Source organism: Spodoptera frugiperda, chromosome 28, assembly GCF_023101765.2.
Source record: "Spodoptera frugiperda isolate SF20-4 chromosome 28, AGI-APGP_CSIRO_Sfru_2.0, whole genome shotgun sequence".
Taxonomy (NCBI): Eukaryota; Metazoa; Arthropoda; class Insecta; order Lepidoptera; family Noctuidae; genus Spodoptera; species Spodoptera frugiperda.
Window position 1 is genome coordinate 3,821,005 of NC_064239.1, and position 20,301 is coordinate 3,841,305.

General features: G+C 37.2%; 1 protein-coding gene across 9 annotated transcripts in view; it reads left to right on the forward strand.

The window, feature by feature from the left end:
• LOC118265576 (spore coat protein T-like) overlaps positions 1-16,746 on the forward strand; it is an 86,812-nt gene extending 70,066 nt beyond the window's left edge. For 4 of the 9 annotated variants that reach the window (XM_050706130.1, XM_050706129.1, XM_050706127.1 and 1 more), the window contains exon 4: positions 12,970-13,342. In XM_050706130.1, coding sequence (XP_050562087.1) covers positions 12,970-13,147 — 178 coding nt within the window. In that variant the 3' untranslated portion in view covers positions 13,148-13,342. Of the gene's footprint in view, positions 1-43; positions 187-563; positions 645-8,540; positions 9,956-12,917; positions 13,343-16,325 lie in introns of those variants that run through there. The other 5 variants (XM_050706133.1, XM_050706126.1, XM_050706131.1 and 2 more) reach the window with 5 other exon arrangements.
• Positions 16,747-20,301: the final 3,555 nt, after the last annotated feature.

A 20,301-nucleotide genomic window follows, 5' to 3' on the forward strand; every position in this document is an offset into this window, starting at 1 on the left:
GTTATCACTCTGGAAATCCCACAGACGTCCGAATTATCTTATTGTTTTGTTGGCTCGTGTCTAGGCTACTATATAAAAGTGAACCCAATGTACTTCAGAGCACAGTCAACTTTGAGAACTAGAGAGCAAACATGTTCCTGAACAAAACTTGCGTCGTTCTCCTCGTCGCTTTCTTGGGGACCTCATGTAAGTAAATATTTATTTTAATTTTTCATTGTGTTTGTTTAAATTATATTTTCTTTGATCACCATCATTATTAACAGCCTATGAGAGTCCACTACTTGACTATGGGCCTCTTCTGGTTTACTTGACTATAGCCATCCCACTACTACACATTAATACAAAAACCGATGCCCAGCCGGATTTGCGAGTCAAACGCAATAGTATATCGCGGCCCGCTTGGAGCAAAAGTTGAAACGGTGAAAACGGTTTCAGTGAGTAAGAGTCCACTCCTTCTCGCATCATTCAGTGCCGAAGAAATCATTCGATGATTTTCCCCTCACTATTCTAAGTATTACAATAATTGATATTCGTGACATTGAAAATCATTGTTTTTTCTGCAGGGTTTACGGGAGATGTTTCTGCGAGTCCGCGGCCGCAAGAGCCGTATGTGGATCAAAATCCGAATCAGGTGTCACCTTATGGTAAATTTTAGTTAATTTTAAAAATGTGATAGTTAATAACCAGAAAGCTTGTAACTACTAAGTTATACTGTGTGTAACAAAATACCCATATACCTACATCAAGAAGCAATGAAGAATACAGGTTGAATAGAATCTGTATACAAAGTTTCAGCTTAAAATACGTTTAAAAAAATTTTGTTACCAAACACTTGGTATAGCTTGGCTCTTGATTTTATAAATCACATTGTGTCTTCTACAGGAGGGTCCGGGTACCACGCACCTCCGCAGTACCAACCGCAGTACCAACCTCAGCCGTACTACCCACAGCCGCAGTACTACCCACAGCCGTACTACCCACCTCCTCAGTATTACCCACCGCAGCCACAAGCACCTCAAAGACCTCCACTCATAAAAGTATGGGATGGTATCCACGACTGGGCTCAGAATTTCGTTCAAAGTGGTTTGGGACAATAACTTTTTAAATTGTCAAATTAAGGAGCTCCTAAACTAACATAGGTGACACTTAGCGATATTCTGGATTTTTTGTGAACCTATAAATAACATCCAAATGTAAAGATAAGAGGCCAGGATAAAAATATAATTATGTTAAATTGATAAATGCTTGTTTTTATTTTATTAACCAATTTACGAATGTATGTTGTATGGTGTATTGTAGCTAATGAGTTGAAAATGGAACTTTATCCGCTGAAGGCAATCATGAATTAACTTTTTAAGTGTGTATTAGCTAAACTGTGAACCGCATGTAATAGATTGTGAGGCTATTGGCATAGGTACACGGGACAATGCTAAAAAATACACACAATATTGCACCTTACTGCTACAAGTTCTAGGGTCTAAATATAACATACATGTATACATATACTAGTGAAAGTAGGTTATAAATCTCGACTCAGAAATATTGTTTGAATTCGGGTAAAGGTTAAGAGTATTGCAATCCCTTCCCTCCAATCAACATTTATGAGTTACGAGGGAAAAGAAAAACAAAAATGTTTAAGAATAATAAGATATGGGTAGGAAAGCCATATATAGTATTTATTCTGGTTCAGTATTTATCCTTTTTTGCTAAGTCCAAGTTTGGGAATCAGGTGTATCAGCTAGTTTTTTGGTAATAGAATTCAAGGAATTGACGAGTAATTTAAAATCAACACAAGTAAGTAATTGAAGTAGAATATGTTTTTTTGAAAGGGGTCCTTTCTCTTTTCTTTACTGCCTTTATTTTTTTCAGTCAGTAGATATCCCTAAATCTAATGAAAAATATTATGCTAAAAACAGCATCAAAATCAGTTTCGCAAACGTGAGATAATTGTACGCAAACATACATACATACAATAATACATACATTACATTTTAAAGTTTAGGGTGTATTGTAGCTAATGAGTTGAGAAACAAACCTATGTATGTATTGTTTACAAAACTCATTATCACTAAATAAGCGGGTAGACACTTCTCAAATGTCATGTAATTTCTTGTAGTGAAGAAATAGCCCTGGTATCCACAACACAATACAGGTAAGAATCAACTATTAGCTGGTAGAAATTATTAGCCTGTATCATAGCTGAGGAGCTAAGAAACAGACCTATGTACTGGTCACAAAACTCATTAACAATATGTGTAGGTAGACATTGCACAATCCCAAAGGATTTTTATAGTAAAGAAATAGTCCTGGTAGCTATCCACAGTACTAGTTATAGTAAGAAACAGCCCTTAAGACTGTCCACAATACCGCTTAGCAAATCAGTGCAACAATTTAGGAAAATCATTAAATTTCTCTCACCCTATGTGAGGCGAGTCTGACACTCCCTGTGTCTGACTCTTGACTACCATCAGCAGGCCTTCCTTGACGCAATCCCTGAAGACCAGAGCATCCGTTGGCGTGACAGGGACATGGGGAGGATCATTATTTAACATACTACGTCTCCTCCATAACTGCTTCACTGTAAGTGGAGCCGACTTGAACCAGTGCCAGGCGCGAGAAGTCGCTTCTCTGAGTACACGGCGGCGCTCAGACCAAGCAGCACAAGCTACGAGTACCTCTATGCTCCATCGATACCGAGGCGTTTATTATATTGAATCTCAAATTTCCGAAGGGGTACAAAAAATGAAACTAGGTTTATCATTAAGTAATAATTTTATTATTAAAAATAGGTATACTAAATAAATTGGTCACATATATATAGCAGTTATCACTCTGGAAATCCCACAGACGTCCAAATTATCTTGTTGTTTTCGTGGCTCGTGTCTAGGCTACGCGACCCGCGGCCCGCTCGGCAAAAGTTGAAACGGTGTGGCTTTCAGTGAGTAAGAGTCCACTCCTTCTCGCATCATCCAGTGCCGAAGAAATCATTCGATGATTTTCCCCCTCACTATTCTAAGTATTACAATAATTGATATTCGTGACATTGAAAATTTCTGCGAGTCCGCGGCCGCAAGAGCCGCGTGTGGATCAAAATCCGAATCAGGTGTCACCTTACGGTAAATTTTAGTTAATTTTAAAAATGTGATAGTTAATAACCAGAAGGCTTGTAACTACTAAGTTATACTGTGTGTAACAAAATACCCATATACATCAAGAAGCAATGAAGAATACAGGTTGAATAGAATCTGTATACAAAGTTTCAGCTTAAAAATTTTGTTACCAAACACTTGGTATAGCTTGGCTCTTGATTTTATAAATCACATTGTGTCTTCTACAGGAGGGTCCGGGTACCACGCACCTCCGCAGTACCAACCGCAGTACCAACCTCAGCCGTACTACCCACAGCCGCAGTACTACCCACAGCCGTACTACCCCCTCCTCAGTATTACCCACCGCAGCCACAAGCACCTCAAAGACCTCCACTCATAAAAACATGGGATGGTATCACTGACTGGGCTCAGAATTTCGTTCAAAGTGATTTGGGGCAAAACCCTCTGAACGGTTGACAATAACTTTTTAAATTGTCAATTGAATTTTTTTTGTAATGCGTTTAATTGTAATTTTAATTCTGTCACGACAATTTTGTGAAATAATAGAAGTGTAAGTCCTTTTCGTTGCCTTACGTGTATTGTGCAATGGTATATATTATTGATTGTTTTTTGTTTTTATTTTACCAATTTTATAGTGTTGTATTTTTTATGTTTTTCTTAATTTTATTTCAATTTTATTTTTATAATTCTATAATTCTATTTTGTGTGTGTTAATGTAATTGGTTTCTTAAACCGTGTTAACATATTAACAATAAATAAATAAATAAATAAATTGAAGAGTAGGCCCATTTTCACCAACTGCTGTTTAATTTTAAGGAGCTCCTAAACTAACATAGGTGACACTTCGCGATATTCTGGATTTTTGTGAACGTATAAATAATATCCAAATGTAAAGATAAGAGGCCAGGAATTTCCTAAAAATATAATTATGTGAAATTGATAAATGCTTGTTTTTATTTTATTAACCAATTTAAGAATGTATGTTGTATGGTGTATAACGAGCTAATGAGTTGAAAGTGCAACTTAATACGCTGAGGGCAATCTTGAATCAACTTTTTAAGTTTGTATTAGCTAACCTGTGAACCGCATGTAATAGGTTGTGAGCCTATTGCCATACACAGGATAATCCAAAAATACACACAATATTACACCTTACTGCTATAAGTTCTAAGGTCTAAATATAACATACATGTGTATATATACTAGTGAAAGTAGGTTATAAATCTCGACTCAGAAATATTGTTTGAATTCGGGTAAAGGTTGTATTGCAATCCCTTCCCTCCAATCAACATTTATGAGTTACGAGGGAAAAGAAAAACAAAAATGTTTAAGAATAATAAGATATGGGTAGGAAAGCCATATATTGTATTTATTCTGGTTCAGTATTTATCCTTTTTGCTAAGTCCAAGTTTGGGAATCAGGTGTATCTGCTAGTTTTTTGGTAATAGAATTTAAGGAATTGACGAGTAATTTAAAATCAACACAAGTAAGTAATTGAAGTAGAATATGTTTTTTTAAAGAGGTCCTGTCTCTTTTCTTTACTGCCTTTATTTTTTTCAGTCAGTAGATATCCCTAAACCTAATGAAAAATATTATGCTGAAAACAGCATCAAAATCAGTTTCGCAAACGTGAGATAATTGTACGCAAACATACATACATACAATAATACATACATTACATTTTAAAGTTTAGGGTGTATTGTAGCTAATGAGTTGAGAAACAAACCTATGTATGTATTGTTTACAAAACTCATTATCACTAAATAAGTGGGTAGACACTTCTCAAATGTCATGTAATTTCTTGTAGTGAAGAAATAGCCCTGGTATCCACAACACAATACAGGTAAGAATCAACTATTAGCTGGTAGAAATTATTAGCCTGTATCATAGCTGAGGAGCTAAGAAACAGACCTATGTACTGGTCACAAAACTCATTAACAATATGTGTAAGTAGACATTGCACAATCCCAAAGGATTTTTATAGTAAAGAAATAGCCCTAGGCCCTTAGTCTGCTATTACAATTGTGTCAGAATGGTCGATCAATGAGCAGTGCAAGAGGGAATGAGCTATACAACCTACATAGCTCCGTCCCTCTATCTAAGATCGCTATTTCTTTTCCGGAGCTGCGGACAACGTAAAAGGTTACCGGGGCTCTATCTCGAAGCAGGAGTAGGAACGGGGTGATTTTAGTCAGTAAGAGTCTGACACTCCCTCTCGCCTCACCTAAGGCGGGAGAAGTCATTGGAAAAAAGGGCTATTTCTTTAGCTGGTTCTGGTAGCTATCCACAGTACTGGTTATGGTAAGAAACAGCCCTCAAGACTGTCCACAATACCGTTTAGCATTGTCTATGAATTGGAAACGGTAACTGTTTGTGACGGTAGGTACCTACTTATATCAATCACAAGGAAAAATAACGTAAAATTTTTCAATACTAACCATTTTTAGTTGATTACGTTGAATCCTCTCCCGATGAATCTGATGAACTGGACAAAATACGCAATCTACGACGTCTTTTTGGGTTTTCATCGAGTTTGTGACGACGTAATTCCTCTTCAATGTTTTTCAACTTTTTGAGTAAATTACCAAAATTTTTATCTAATATCTTCCTCATTATCAACTCTACTGGTCTACAAATTATGTCTGAAGTAATTTTGCGATAAAACTTACCGTTTTCAAGAAAATCGCGCAAGACCCATTTTTGGACCTTCTTACCCCGCTACTGTTTTTCCTTAAACGGGATCAATTGGGACTTTTGACACAATGTTTATAATTGTGATTTGAAGGTTTGTACCAATTTTCAGCTAGGAGTGAATTTGTCGTGAGTTTGCTGATTTTTTGGTCTCATTTGACCGGACTGGTATCGTGGGTGCGTTTACAAACATACAATTTCACACTCCCTGTGTCTGACTCTTGATTACCATCAGCAGGCCTTCCTTGACACAATCCCTGAAGACCAGAGCATCCGTTGGCGTGACAGGGACATGGGGAGGATCATTATTTAACATACTCCGTCTCCTCCATAACTGCTTCACTGTAAGTGGAGCCGACTTGAACCAGTGCCAGGCGCGAGAAGTCGCTTCTCTGAGTACACGGCGGCGCTCAGACCAAGCAACACAAGCTACGAGTACCTCTATGCTCCATCGATACCGAGGCGTTTATTATATTGAATCTCAAGTTTCCGAAGGGGTTCAAAAAATGAAACTAGGTTTATCATTAAGTGATAATTTTATTATTAAATATAGGTATACTAAATAAATTGGTCACATATGTATAGCAGTTATCAATCTGGAAATCCCGCCGACGTCCGAATTATCTTGTTGTTTTCGTGGCTCGTATCTAGACTGCTAAATAAAAGTGAACCCAATTCACTTCAGAGCACAGTCAACTTTGAGATCTAGAGAGCAAACATGTTCCTGAACAAAACTTGCGTCGTTCTCCTCGTCGCTTTCTTGGGGACCTCATGTAAGTAAATATTTATTGAAATTTTTCATTGTGTTTGTTTAAATTATATTTTCTTTGATCACCATCATTATTAACAGCCTATGAGAGTCCACTACTTGACTATGGGTCTCTTCTGGTCTACTTGACTATAGCCATCCCACTACTACACATTAACACAAAAACCGATGCCCAGCCGGATTTGCGAGTCAAGCGCAATAGTATATCGCGACCCGCTCGGAGTTAAAGTGTGGCTAACGGTGTGGCTTTCAGTGAGTAAGAGTTCACTCCTTCTCGCCTCACCCAGTGCCGAAGAAATCATTCGATGATTTTCCCCCTCACTATTCTAAGTACTACAATAATTGATATTCGTGACATTGAAAATCATTGTTTTTTCTGCAGGGTTTACGGGAGTTGTTTCTGCGAGTCCGCGGCCGCAAGAGCCGCGTGTGGATCAAAATCCGAATCAGGGGTCACCTAAAGGTAAATTTTAGTTAATTCTAAAAATGTGATAGTTAATAACCAAAAGGCTTGTAACTACTAAGTTATACAGCGTGTAACAAAATACCCATATACATCAAGAAGCAATGAAGAATACAGGTTGAATAGAATCTCTATACAAAGTTTCAGCTTAAAATACGTTTAAAAAAATTGGAACCAAATACTTGGTGTAGCATGGTTCTTGATTTTATAAATCATACAAACGTGTCACAACACTACAAGGGTCCCTCGTTAATTACGAAACATTTCATCTGTAAATGTGATCGCCTAGTACCTATCTACCTAATTTTAATTTGCATGAAAAATAAAGACATTGTGCTTGACATAAGGTCAGTAATAGCTCCGGTATGAAGTATCATCCCATCCTCGATAAGTTCTATCCTACCAGCCAGTTGTGTTAAGTACCAAAGTTGCGAGTTGGCGTCATAGTTTCGCCAAGAAGATTTTTTTATGGTATAATCCGGTAAGCGAGCAGGTGGATCACCTGATGGTAAACAATCGCTCCCGCCCATGGACACCCGAAAAGCCAGAAGTGTTACAAGTGCGTTGTTATCCTTTTGGGGATTAAGAATTTAAAGGTTATTGGGGAAGCCGCAGTATCACTCCGGTCAATCGGTCCATTCGTACCGAAGCATTGCTCTCCCACAAAAACTCAACCACACTTGAAGTAAATTCACTCTGAGTGTTATTATACCTCTGTTATGTGTAACTTGTAAACTGAAATAGTATATTAATAAACTAGCTTCCGCCCGCGACTCCGTCCGCGCGGATGTCGGTCTCGCGTGGAAGTTTTATTTCTCCATTTTGAGTAACTCTGACAATGACATCTTATAAATATCTATCTATTGATTGGACCCAAATACGGCGAGGCCCATAATAATTAAGGAGATCCCTCTATTGAGCTACTGCTGTTGAGCTCGCGTTCTGTAGAATAAAACTGAAAAATAAAGATTTTTTGTACGTATTTTTCAAGGATAAAAAGTATCATATTTTATGCCCAGGATAGTAAGGTATAATTATACCAAGTTTCATCGAAATCAAAAAGACAGACAAAAAAAATCACATATTTGGGTTTGGTATCGATCCAGTAACACCCCCTGCTAATTATTTTTTCAATATTTTCAATGTACAGAATTGACCCTTGTACAGATTTATTCTAATATGAATGAATGAATGAATGAATGAATGTGTTATAAACGTAAGAGTAGATAAATATAATCAGAAAGCTCCGACCTGCTAAGCGATCGGGAGTTATACGTGTTATTGTGAGTCAACCATAAGATATAGACATTTGCTGTCGTGGAATATTTTTTTAACAATTTTAAGAACATTTCATTCATCACATATTTGGGTTTGGTGTCGATCCAGTAACACCCCCTGCTATTTATTTTTTCAATATTTTCAATGTACAGAATTGACCTTTCTACAGATTTATTATATGTATAGATATATATATTACTGTCAATAAAATTATTTGTGTCTTCTACAGGAGGGTCCGGGTACCACGCACCTCCGCAGTACCAACCACAGCCGTACTACCCACCTCCTCAGTATTACCCACCGCAGCCACAAGCACCTCAGACACAGCCTACAATCTTTAAAACGTGGGATGATATACGTACATACATACATAACCAGAGGCGTACATACATAAACATAACATAAAGACAGGCGTGAGCCTGTCTCCCATGGGGGTAGGCAGAGACAATGAAACGCCAATTGCCACGGTTCTTACACACTTCTTTCGCTTCATCAACAGTCATCAGTCTTTTCATGCATGCTCGTCGGTTAAAGGTACTTTTAATTTGGCCCTTTTTTAATATATCGCCAATCTGGTCGCTATATGTCCGTCTGGGGCGCCCTCTACCGACGGTCCCACTCATATTTGCCTTGTATACTTCTTTCGTAAATCTGTTTTCATCCATCCTTTCTACATGTCCAAACCATCGTAACATTCCCCTTTCAATCCTTGTCACTACATCGTCTTTCAAACCACACTTTTCTCTAACAACACTATTTTTTACTCGATCACTCAGTTTTACTCCACACATACTTCTCAAGGCTCTCATTTCCACCGCATTAATCCTGCTTTCATGCTTCTTCTGCCACACCCATGATTCACTACCATACATAAGTGTAGGTGCTAGTACACGCTGTATTACCGCAAGTCGAGCTTTGCTGGATATAATTTTACTCGACATTACAGAGTGTAAAGCACCATTGACACTATTTCCCGCTTTCACTCTCCTTTCAATATCTCCCTTACACTTTCCATCTCTCGTAAATAAAGAACCTAGGTACACAAACTCATTCACTTGTTCCAATTTTTCATCACCTATCATTACCTGGCATTCTGTTACTAATTCATTCCTTTCTATCACCAACACTTTCGTCTTGTTCACATTGACTTTCATACCTTTCCTTTCAAAAGCATCATTCATCACAGTGATCATTCGTTGTAGTTCTTCGGCCGATGAGGCAATAAGTACCTGGTCGTCGGCGTACAACAATGTTTTGATTACTGTGTCACTCATTCTTAACCCACACTCACCTACTTTCAAATCGTTCAAACAACTGTCCATGAATAAGTTGAACAGCCAAGGAGATGCTACACAGCCCTGTCTAACACCCCGATTAATGCCAAACCACTCCGTGTAGTCCCCATTTATCCTGACACAAGCACTCGAGTCCTTATATAAGGATTTAAGTCCTTATATAAAAATATGGGATGATATATATAATGAATTATATAATGGTAACTGCTGTTTAATTTTAAGGAGCTCCTAAGCTGACATACTTGGCACTTAGCGATATTCTGGATTTTTTGTGAACGTATAAATAATATCCAAATGTAAAGATTTTGCCAAGAATTTCCTAAAAATATAATTATGTTAAATTGATAAATGCTTGTTTTTATTTTATTAACCAATTTAATTGAATGTATGTTGTATGGTGTATTGTAGCTAATGAGTTGAAAGTGGAACTTAATACGCTGCGGGCAATCTTGAATCAACTTTTTAAGTATGTATTAGCTAAACTGTGAACCGCATGTAATAGATTGTGAGCCTATTGGCATAGATACACGGGACAATACAAAAAAATACACACAATATTGCACCTTACTGCTACAAGTTCTAAGGTCTAAATATAACATACATGTATACATATACTAGTGAAAGTAGGTTATAAATCTCGACTCAGAAATATTGTTTGAATTCGGGTAAAGGTTAAGAGTATTGCAATCCCTTCCCTCCAATCAACATTTATGAGTTACGAGGGAAAAGAAAAACAAAAATGTTTAAGAATAATAAGATATGGGTAGGAAAGCCATATATTGTATTCATTCTGGTTCAGTATTTATCCTTTTTTGCTAAGTCGGAGTATCAGGGAATCAGGTGTATCTGCTAGTTTTTTGGTAATAGAATTCAAGGAATTGACGAGTAATTTAAAATCAACACAAGTAAGTAATGGAAGAAGAATATTTTTTTTACAGGGGTCCTTTCTCTTTTCTTTACTGCCTTTATTTTTTTCAGTCAGTAGATATCCCCAAACCTAATGAAAAATATTATGCTGAAAACTGCATCAAAATCAGTTTCGCCAAACGTGAGATAATTGTACGCAAACATACATACATAAAATAATACATACATTACATTTTAAAGTTTAAGGTGTATTGTAGCTAATGAGTTGAGAAACAAACCTATGTATGTATTGTTTACAAAACTCATTATCACTAAATAAGTGGGTAGACACATCTCAAATGTCATGTAATTTCTTGTAGTGAAGAAATAGCCCTGGTAGCTATCCACAACACAATACAGGTAAGAATCAACTATTAGTTGGTAGAAATTATTAGCCTGTATCATAGCTGAGGAGCTAAGAAACAGACCTATGTACTGTTCGCAAAACTCATTAACTCACAACACTTAGTATGTGTAGGTAGACATTGCACAATCCCAAGGGATTTTTATAGTAAAGAAAGAACCCTGGTAGCTATCCACAGTACTGGTTATGGTAAGAAACAGCCCTCAAGACTGTCCACAATACCGTTTAGCATTGTCTATGAATTGGAAACGGTACCTGTTTGTGACGGTAGGTACCTACTTATATCAATCACAAGGAAAAATAACGTAAAATTTTTCAATACTAACCATTTTTAGTTGATTACGTTGAATCCTCTCCCGATGAATCTGATGAACTGGACAAAATACGCAATCTACGGCGTCTTTTTGGGTTTTCATCGAGTGTGTAACGACGTAATTCCTCTTCAATGTTTTTCAACTTTTTGAGTGAATTACCAAAATTTTTATCTAATATCTTCCTCATTATCAACTCTACTGGTCTACAAATTATGTCTGCAGTAATTTTGCGATAAAACTTACCGTTTTCAAGAAAATCGCGCAAGACCCATTTTTGGACCTTCTTACCCCGCTACTGTTTTTCCTTAAACGGGATCAATTGGGACTTTTGACACAATGTTTATAATTGTGATTTGAAGGTTTGTACCAATTTTCAGCTAGGAGTGAATTTGTCGTGAGTTTGCTGATTTTTTGGTCTCATTTGACCGGACTGGTATCGTGGGTGCGTTTACAAACATACAATTTCACACTCCCTGTGTCTGACTCTTGATTACCATCAGCAGGCCTTCCTTGACACAATCCCTGAAGACCAGAGCATCCGTTGGCGTGACAGGGACATGGGGAGGATCATTATTTAACATACTCCGTCTCCTCCATAACTGCTTCACTGTAAGTGGAGCCGACTTGAACCAGTGCCAGGCGCGAGAAGTCGCTTCTCTGAGTACACGGCGGCGCTCAGACCAAGCAGCACAAGCTACGAGTACCTCTATGCTCCATCGATACCGAGGCGTTTATTATATTGAATCTCAAGTTTCCGAAGGGGTACAAAAAATGAAACTAGGTTTATCATTAAGTAATAATTTATTATTAAATATAGGTATACTAAATAAATTGGTCACATATGTATAGCAGTTATCACTCTGGAAATCCCGCCGACGTCCGAATTATCTTGTTGTTTTCGTGGCTCGTATCTAGACTGCTAAATAAAAGTGAACCCAATGAACTTCAGAGCACAGTCAACTTTGAGATCTAGAGAGCAAACATGTTCCTGAACAAAACTTGCGTCGTTCTCCTCGTCGCTTTCTTGGGGACCTCATGTAAGTAAATATTTATTTTAATTTTTCATTGTGTTTGTTTAAATTGTATTTTCTTTGATCACCATCATTATTAACAGCCGATGAGAGTCCACTACTTGACTATGGGCCTCTTCTGCTCTACTTGACTATAGCCATCCCACTACTACACATTAATACGAAAACCGATGCCCAGCCGGATTTGCGAGTCAAGCGCAATAGTATATCGCGGCCCGCTCGGAGTAAAAGTTGAAACGGTGTGGCTTTCAGTCAGTAAGAGTCCACTCCTTCTCGCCTCACCCAGTGCCGAAGAAATCATTCGATGATTTTCCCCCTCACTATTCTAAGCACTACAATAATTGATATTCGTGACATTGAAAATCATTGTTTTTTCTGCAGGGTTTACGGGAGATGTTTCTGCGAGTCCGCGGCCGCAAGAGCCGCGTGTTGATCAAAATCCGAATCAGGTGTCACCTTACGGTAAATTTTAGTTAATTTTAAAAATGTGATAGTTAATAACCAAAAGGCTTGTAACTACTAAGTTATACTGTGTGTAACAAAATACCCATATACATCAAGTTGCAATGAAGAATACAGGTTGAATAGAATCTCTACACAAAGTTTCAGCTTAAAATGCGTTTAAGAAAATTTTGTTACCAAACACTTGGTATAGCTTGGTCCTTGATTTTATAAATCACATTGTGTCTTCTACAGGAGGGTCCGGGTACCACGCACCTCCGCAGTACCAACCACAGTACCAACCACAGCAGTACTACCCACAGCCGCAGTACTACCCACATCCGTACTACCCACCTCCTCAGTATTATCCACCGCAGCCACAAGCTCCTCAGAGACCTCCACTCATAAAAACATGGGATGGTATCCACGACTGGGCTCAGAATTTGGTTCAAAGTGGTTTGGGGCAGAACTCTCTGAACGGTTGACAATAACTTTTTAAATTGTCAATTGAAGAGTAAGCCCATTTTCACCAACTGCTGTTTAATTTTAAGGAGCTCCTAAGCTGACATACTTGGCACTTAGCGATATTCTGGATTTTTTGTGAACGTATAAATAATATCCAAATGTAAAGATAAGAGGCCAGGAATTTCCTAAAAATATAATTATGTTAAATTGATAAATGCTTGTTTTTATTTTATTAACCAATTTAATTGAATGTATGTTGTATGGTGTATAACGAGCTAATGAGTTGAAAGTGCAACTTAATACGCTGAGGGCAATCTTGAATCAACTTTTTAAGTTTGTATATGCTAAACTGTGAACCGCATGTAATAGATTGTGAGCCTATTGGCATAGATACACGGGACAGTGCAAAAAATACACACAATATTGCACCTTACTGCTACAAGTTCTAAGGTCTAAATATAACATATACTAGTGAAAGTAGGTTATAAATCTCGACTCAGAAATATTGTTTGAATTCGGGTAAAGGTTAAGAGTATTGCAATCCCTTCCCTCCAATCAACATTTATGAGTTACGAGGGAAAAGAAAAACAAAAATGTTTAAAAATAATAAGATATGGGTAGGAAGGCCATATATTGTATTTATTCTGGTTCAGTATTTATCCTTTTTGCCAAGTCGAAGTTTGGGAATCAGGTGTATCTGCTAGTTTTTTGGTAATAGAATTCAAGGAATTGACGAGTAATTTAAGTCATGGAAGGAGAATAAGATTATTTTTGAAAGGGGCCCTTTCTCTTTTTTTTTTACTGCCTTTATATTTTTCAGTCAGTAAATATCCCTAAACCTTATAAAAAATATTATGCTGAAAACTGCATCAAAATCAGTTTCGCAAACGTGAGATAATTTATACGCAAACATACATACATACATAACATTTTAAAGTTTAGGGTGTAATGTAGCTAATGAGTTAAGAAACAAACCTATGTATGTATTGTTTACAAAACTCATTATCACTAAATAAGTGGGTGGACACTTCTCAAATGTCATGTAATTTCTTGTACAGGTAAGAATCAACTCTTAGTTGGTAGAAATTATTAGCCTGTATCATAGCTGAGGAGCTAAGAAACAGACCTATGTACTGGTCACAAAACTCATTAACAATATGTGTAGGTAGACATTGCACAATCCCAAAGGATTTTTATAGTAAAGAAATAGTCCTGGGCCCTTAGTCTGCTATTACAATTGTGTCAGAATGGTCGATCATTGAGCAGTGCAAGAGGGAAAGAGCTATACAACCTACATAGCTCCGTCCCTCTATCTAAGATCGCTATTTCTTTTCCGGAGCTGCGGACAACGTAAAAGGTTACCGGGGCTCTAGCTCAAAGCAGGAGAAGGAACGGGGTGGTTTTTAGTCAGTAAGAGTCTGATACTCCCTCTCGCTTCACCTAAGGCGGGAGAAGTCATTGGAAAAAAAGGGGCTATTTCTTTAGCTGGTTCTGGTAGCTATCCACAGTACTAGTTATGGTAAGAAACAGCCCTTAAGACTGTCCACAATACCGTTTAGCATTGTCTATGAATTGGAAACGGTAACTGTTTGTGACGGTAGGTACCTACTTATATCAATCACAAGGAAAAATAACGTAAAATTTTTCAATACTAACCATTTTTAGTTGATTACGTTGAATCCTCTCCCGATGAATCTGATGAACTGGACAAAATACGCAATCTACGGCGTCTTTTTGGGTTTTCGTCGAGTGTGTAACGACGTAATTCCTCTTCAATGTTTTTCAACTTTTTGAGTGAATTACCAAAATTTTTATGTAATATCTTCCTTACTATCAACTCTACTGGTCTACAAATTATGTCTGGAAATAATTTTGCGATAAAACTTACTGTTTTCAAGAAAATCGCGCAATCCCCATTTTTGGACCTTCTTACCTCGCTAATATTTTTTCCTTAAACGGGATCAATTGGGACTTTTGGCACAATGTTTATAATTGTGATTTGAACGTTTGTACCAATTTTCAGCTAGGAGTGAATTTATCGTGAGTTTACTGATTTTTTGGTCTAATTTGACTGGACTGGTATCGTGGGTGCGTTTACAAACATACAATTTCACATACACATGACACCCAGACCCGAAATAACATTCGCACCAACCGTGCAGTCGTGCAGCCCAAACTAAGTCTGTCTGTTTGTCTTTTTGTCTGTCTCTTTGTTTCGCCTAAATCAGCGCAACAATTTAGGAAAATCATTAACTTTTTCTCACCCTATGTGAGGCGAGTCTAACACTCCCTGTGTCTGACTCTTGATTACCATGAGCAGGCCTTCCTTGACACAATCCCTGAAGACCAGAGCATCCGTTGGCGTGACAGGGACATGGGGAGGATCATTATTTAACATACTCCGTCTCCTCCATAACTGCTTCACTGTAAATGGAGACGACTGAACCAGTGCCAGGCGCGAGAAGTCGCTTCTCTGAGTACACGGCGGCGCTCAGACCAAGCAGCACAAGCTACGAGTACCTCTATGCTCCATCGATACCGAGGCGTTTATTATATTGAATCTCAAGTTTCCGAAGGGGTACAAAAAATAAAACTATGTTTATCATTAACTGATAATTTTATTATTAAAAATAGGTATACTAAATAAATTGCACGTCACATATGTATAGCAGTTATCACTCTGGATATCCCGCCGACGTCCGAATTATCTTGTTGTTTTCGTGGCTCGTGTCTAGGCTACGCGACCCGCGGCCCGCTCGGCAAAAGTTGAAACGGTGTGGCTTTCAGTCAGTAAGAGTCCACTCCTTCTCGCCTCACCCAGTGCCGAAGAAATCATTCGATGATTTTCCCCCTCACTATTCTAAGTATTACAATAACTGATATTCGTGACATTGAAAATTTCTGCGAGTCCGCAGCCGCAAGAGCCGCGTGTGGATCAAAATCCAAATCAGGTGTCAACTTACGGTAAATTTTAGTTAATTTTAAAAATGTGATAGTTAATAACCAGAAGGCTTGTAACTACTAAGTTATACAGTGTGTAACAAAATACCCATATACATCAAGAAGCAATGAAGAATACAGGTTGAATAGAATCTCTACACAAAGTTTCAGCATAAAATACGTTTAAAAAAATTTTGTTACCAAACACTTGGTATAGCTTGGCTCTTGATTTTATAAATCACATTGTGTCTTCTACAGGAGGGTCCGGGTACCACGCACCTCCGCAGTACCAACCACAGTACCAACCACAGCCGTACTACCCACAGCCGCAGTACTACCCACAGCCGTACTACCCACCTCCTCAGTATTACCCACCGCAGCCACAAGCTCCTCAGAGACCTCCACTCATAAAAACATGGGACGGTATCCACGACTGGGCTCAGAATTTGGTTCAAAGTGGTATGGGGCAGAACCCTCTGCATGGTAGACAATAACTTTTTTAATGGACAATTGAAGAGTAGGCCCATTTTCACGAACTGCTGTTTAATTTTAAAGAGCTCCTAAGCTACCATAGGTGGCACTTAGCGATATTGTGGTTTTTTATCAACGTAACTATAAATAACATCCAAATGTAAAGATAAGAGGCCAAATAAAAATATAATTATGTTAAATTGATAAATGCTTGTTTTTATTTTATTAACCAATTTACGAATGTATGTTGTACATATGTTTGCGTAATATTATCTCACGTTTGGCAAAACTGATTATGATGCGGCTTTCAGCATAATATTTATCATTAGGTTTTAGGAATATCTACTGACTGAAAAAAATAAAGGCAGTAAAGAAAAGAGAAAGGACCCCTTTCAAAAAAAAAATAAACCTTTTAAATTACTCGTCAATTCCATAAATTCTATTACCAAAAAACTAGCAGATACACCTGATTCCCAAACTTGGACTTAGCAAAAAGGATAAATACTGAACCAGAATAAATACAATATATGGCTTTCCTACCCATATCTTATTATTCTTAAACATTTTTGTTTTTCTTTTCCCTCGTAACTCATAAATGTTGATTGGAGGGAAGGGATTGCAATACTCTTAACCTTTACCCGAATTCAAACAATATTTCTGAGTCGAGATTTATAACCTACTTTCACTAGTATATGTATACACGTATGTTATATTTAGACCTTAGAACTTGTAGCAGTAAGGTGCAATATTTTATGTACTTTTTTTGCATTGTCCCGTGTATGGCAATAGGCTCACAACCTATTACATGCGGTTCACAGGTTAGCTAATACATACTTAAAAGCATAATGTTATGTCTAAAAGTTTTGTATACATTTGCAACAACGAAATTGATTCATATCATGTAGTTCAAAATTGCCCTCAGCGTATTAAGTTCAATTTTCAAACGACTAAACTATATTATATTTATGGAATTACTAAACTGTTATTCATTATTTTCCTTAACTTAATTTTTCATAATGAACCATTAGCCCCAAGCAAACAAAATTATCATCAATCATCGAATCAATTGATTCCTTTACACAATATTGTGTAACACAACGTTGAAGTACTTGTACATCGAATACATTGCTAAACAAATAACTGTCGCGGTATCCACACAAAAATGCAAATATACGTCAACGTTTGTGTCTACACGATAAAATCCACACCCAGTTTTTCCCATAACACGAGCTCCATCACTGTTTCTTTCAAAATATTGGGCAATCTCTATAACGTAGTGGATAAACAACACGCTGTATAATACGTATGTACTTATATATATGTGTGGGTTTGTATTGGCGGGGTTGGCCGCCAATAGTTGGCGTATCAGTCCCACGGACCGCATTGTTGACTTAGGACTAGTTTACCCCTGATCAAGTCTTACGCCATAATCTCTGCCAATAACAATATGAGATACGTACGCATGTATCGATAACTTCTTAGATAGGTACATAGGTCGCTCGTAAAGTTTCAGCACAAAGGCCAACGGATAGGTTTGCTATTTGAGCTTGTTTAGACTAGTTGTGTTAAATTACCTGACTTTAAGTGATGCTTGTCTATTAGTACGTACAAGAAATAGATCAAATCGATTGAAAATGAGAAGATTTATTTTATAAATTTTTGACTCCATATAATTACAAAACATCACGCTATCAAACTACCAGATATCTTGACGGGTACGTAAATGTTACCCTATTTACACTTTCTATTTACTTACCATGCAGCAAGATCACAAGCAGTTAAAAACAAAACTAGCATAAAGATTATCGATATACAGTTTAAACACTTATCATTAGACAACATCACATTAACAGAAATAACAGGATATTCTTAACAACCTCAACAAAATGGTAATGTAAGTATCCAGGTCCAAAATTCGAGTAAAAAAGTTAATGGAACATGTGCCGGTGTGGAGCTAAGTGCTAAAAATGTGTTTGAAATACGTTGCATCCTCGCCTCTTACACAGAAAATTGAATGTACATTGATTCAGAGAATGCTGCAAAATGAGGAATCCTTTTAAAAGCAAACCAATGTTAGCGTCTATAGATACATTTATTTGCGGTACCTTTAATCTTTCAATTGGAATGGATCTTTGTTTAAATAGGTTCAACGTTTTGGTACTCTTGGTCACGGTTGGTGAATGATGAATATAGATCGAATCGGAATTCCATTGCCAGATCGATTTTATTATAAGGTGTTGTTAGGTATAAATCTGTATTAAAGTGAACATCCTTAATTAATTATTATACAAGGCAAATGCAACTGTCCAGTAATGGATGGAAACGGACTAATGAAAGAGGTATTGATGGCGAGTAACCATTTACATATTATAAAATAAACCTAACAGTACCCTTTTTTGAGGGGGGAAAATCATCAAACGACTTTTCTCTTTTCGCCTGGGCGAGGCGAGAGGGAGTGTCAGACTCTTACTGACTAAAAACCACCCCGTTCCTACTCTTGCTTTTCAAGCCAGAGCCCCGGTAACCCGCTAGGTAGTCCGCTGCTCCGAACCTAACAGTATGTAAGACCTATTGCCTAGTCATTTAGCAAGCAGTTACATAAAACGAGGTGTTAATTTCCATTGATTACCAATTCACTTTTAACAAGTCGCTCTTGAAATCCTGAACCTCATTCTTAAATTGCATGGACCACCGAACCATGCTTATGCACATTAAAAACATATATCCTCACAATGTATACAAAGTAATGACACAAGCATGTTTTTAAAACCTCTTTTGTTTCCCAAAAATGGGAAGATGCACGCCAGAACCGCTTAAGGCAATGTATCATGCAAAACGAGCAATATCGCCGCTTAAAGGATTCTATTACATCGCTTATGCAAGAACATGAGCAATTCCAGAACTTTCTCTGCTCACAAGGTAACAGTGTAGCGGAATGTTTACTACTAACGTTCAACGATTTTAAATCGAAATATTTCAATTTACAAAATTTTTTCTTCTTCTTAATGTTCAACACTTACCTATATGTATAATTTTTAATTAAAAAATATGGCTTACTTACGTGGAATATAAACTATAATGTTCAGATAAGATACTTAAAAGAGTTGTCCCCTTTTGAAAATTGCTTTAAAAGACTTTTAACCCTATTATTTAACAACAAAGTTGAAAATTTATTACTTAATGTTTTATTTGTTAGTGTTTGTTAAAATAGAAGCTTAGGAAATCGAATTTAGTTCGACAACAATGACGTGTAAAGGTTGAGACATCGCTAAGCGAGCTTTGGTCTCCTCCGCAATCACTTTTCTAACAAAGTAGTTTCATTCAACAAAGGTCTATTTATATTAACCACTAGCTGACCCAGCGAACTTCGTACCGCTTTCGCGTAGCAATGATGCTCTACTTTATTTTGTATAGCTGAGTTATGTATGAGTCCCTATTCAATTTGAATTGGAATCTATAAATATCCTCCATATAAAAATGAATCCATAATTTCCTGATCTCACTATACCTGAAAAGGACTTTACTAATTAAAAAAAAAAAAACAAAATATATTTTCATAATAGTGTTTATTTCATAGGATTCAATCATTTCACTGTTCTGCAGGCGCCTTATCGGCTCTGATGACAATTTTGTGATTATCTGATGGCATGCGGTCTAATGCATTTGTGAATGTCTAATGCATCAGTCTAATGCAACTAATTCATTGTGTTGAAGGAAAAATGTTTGAAGTTGTTCATCACAATGGATCTCTTTACTGAGTTGT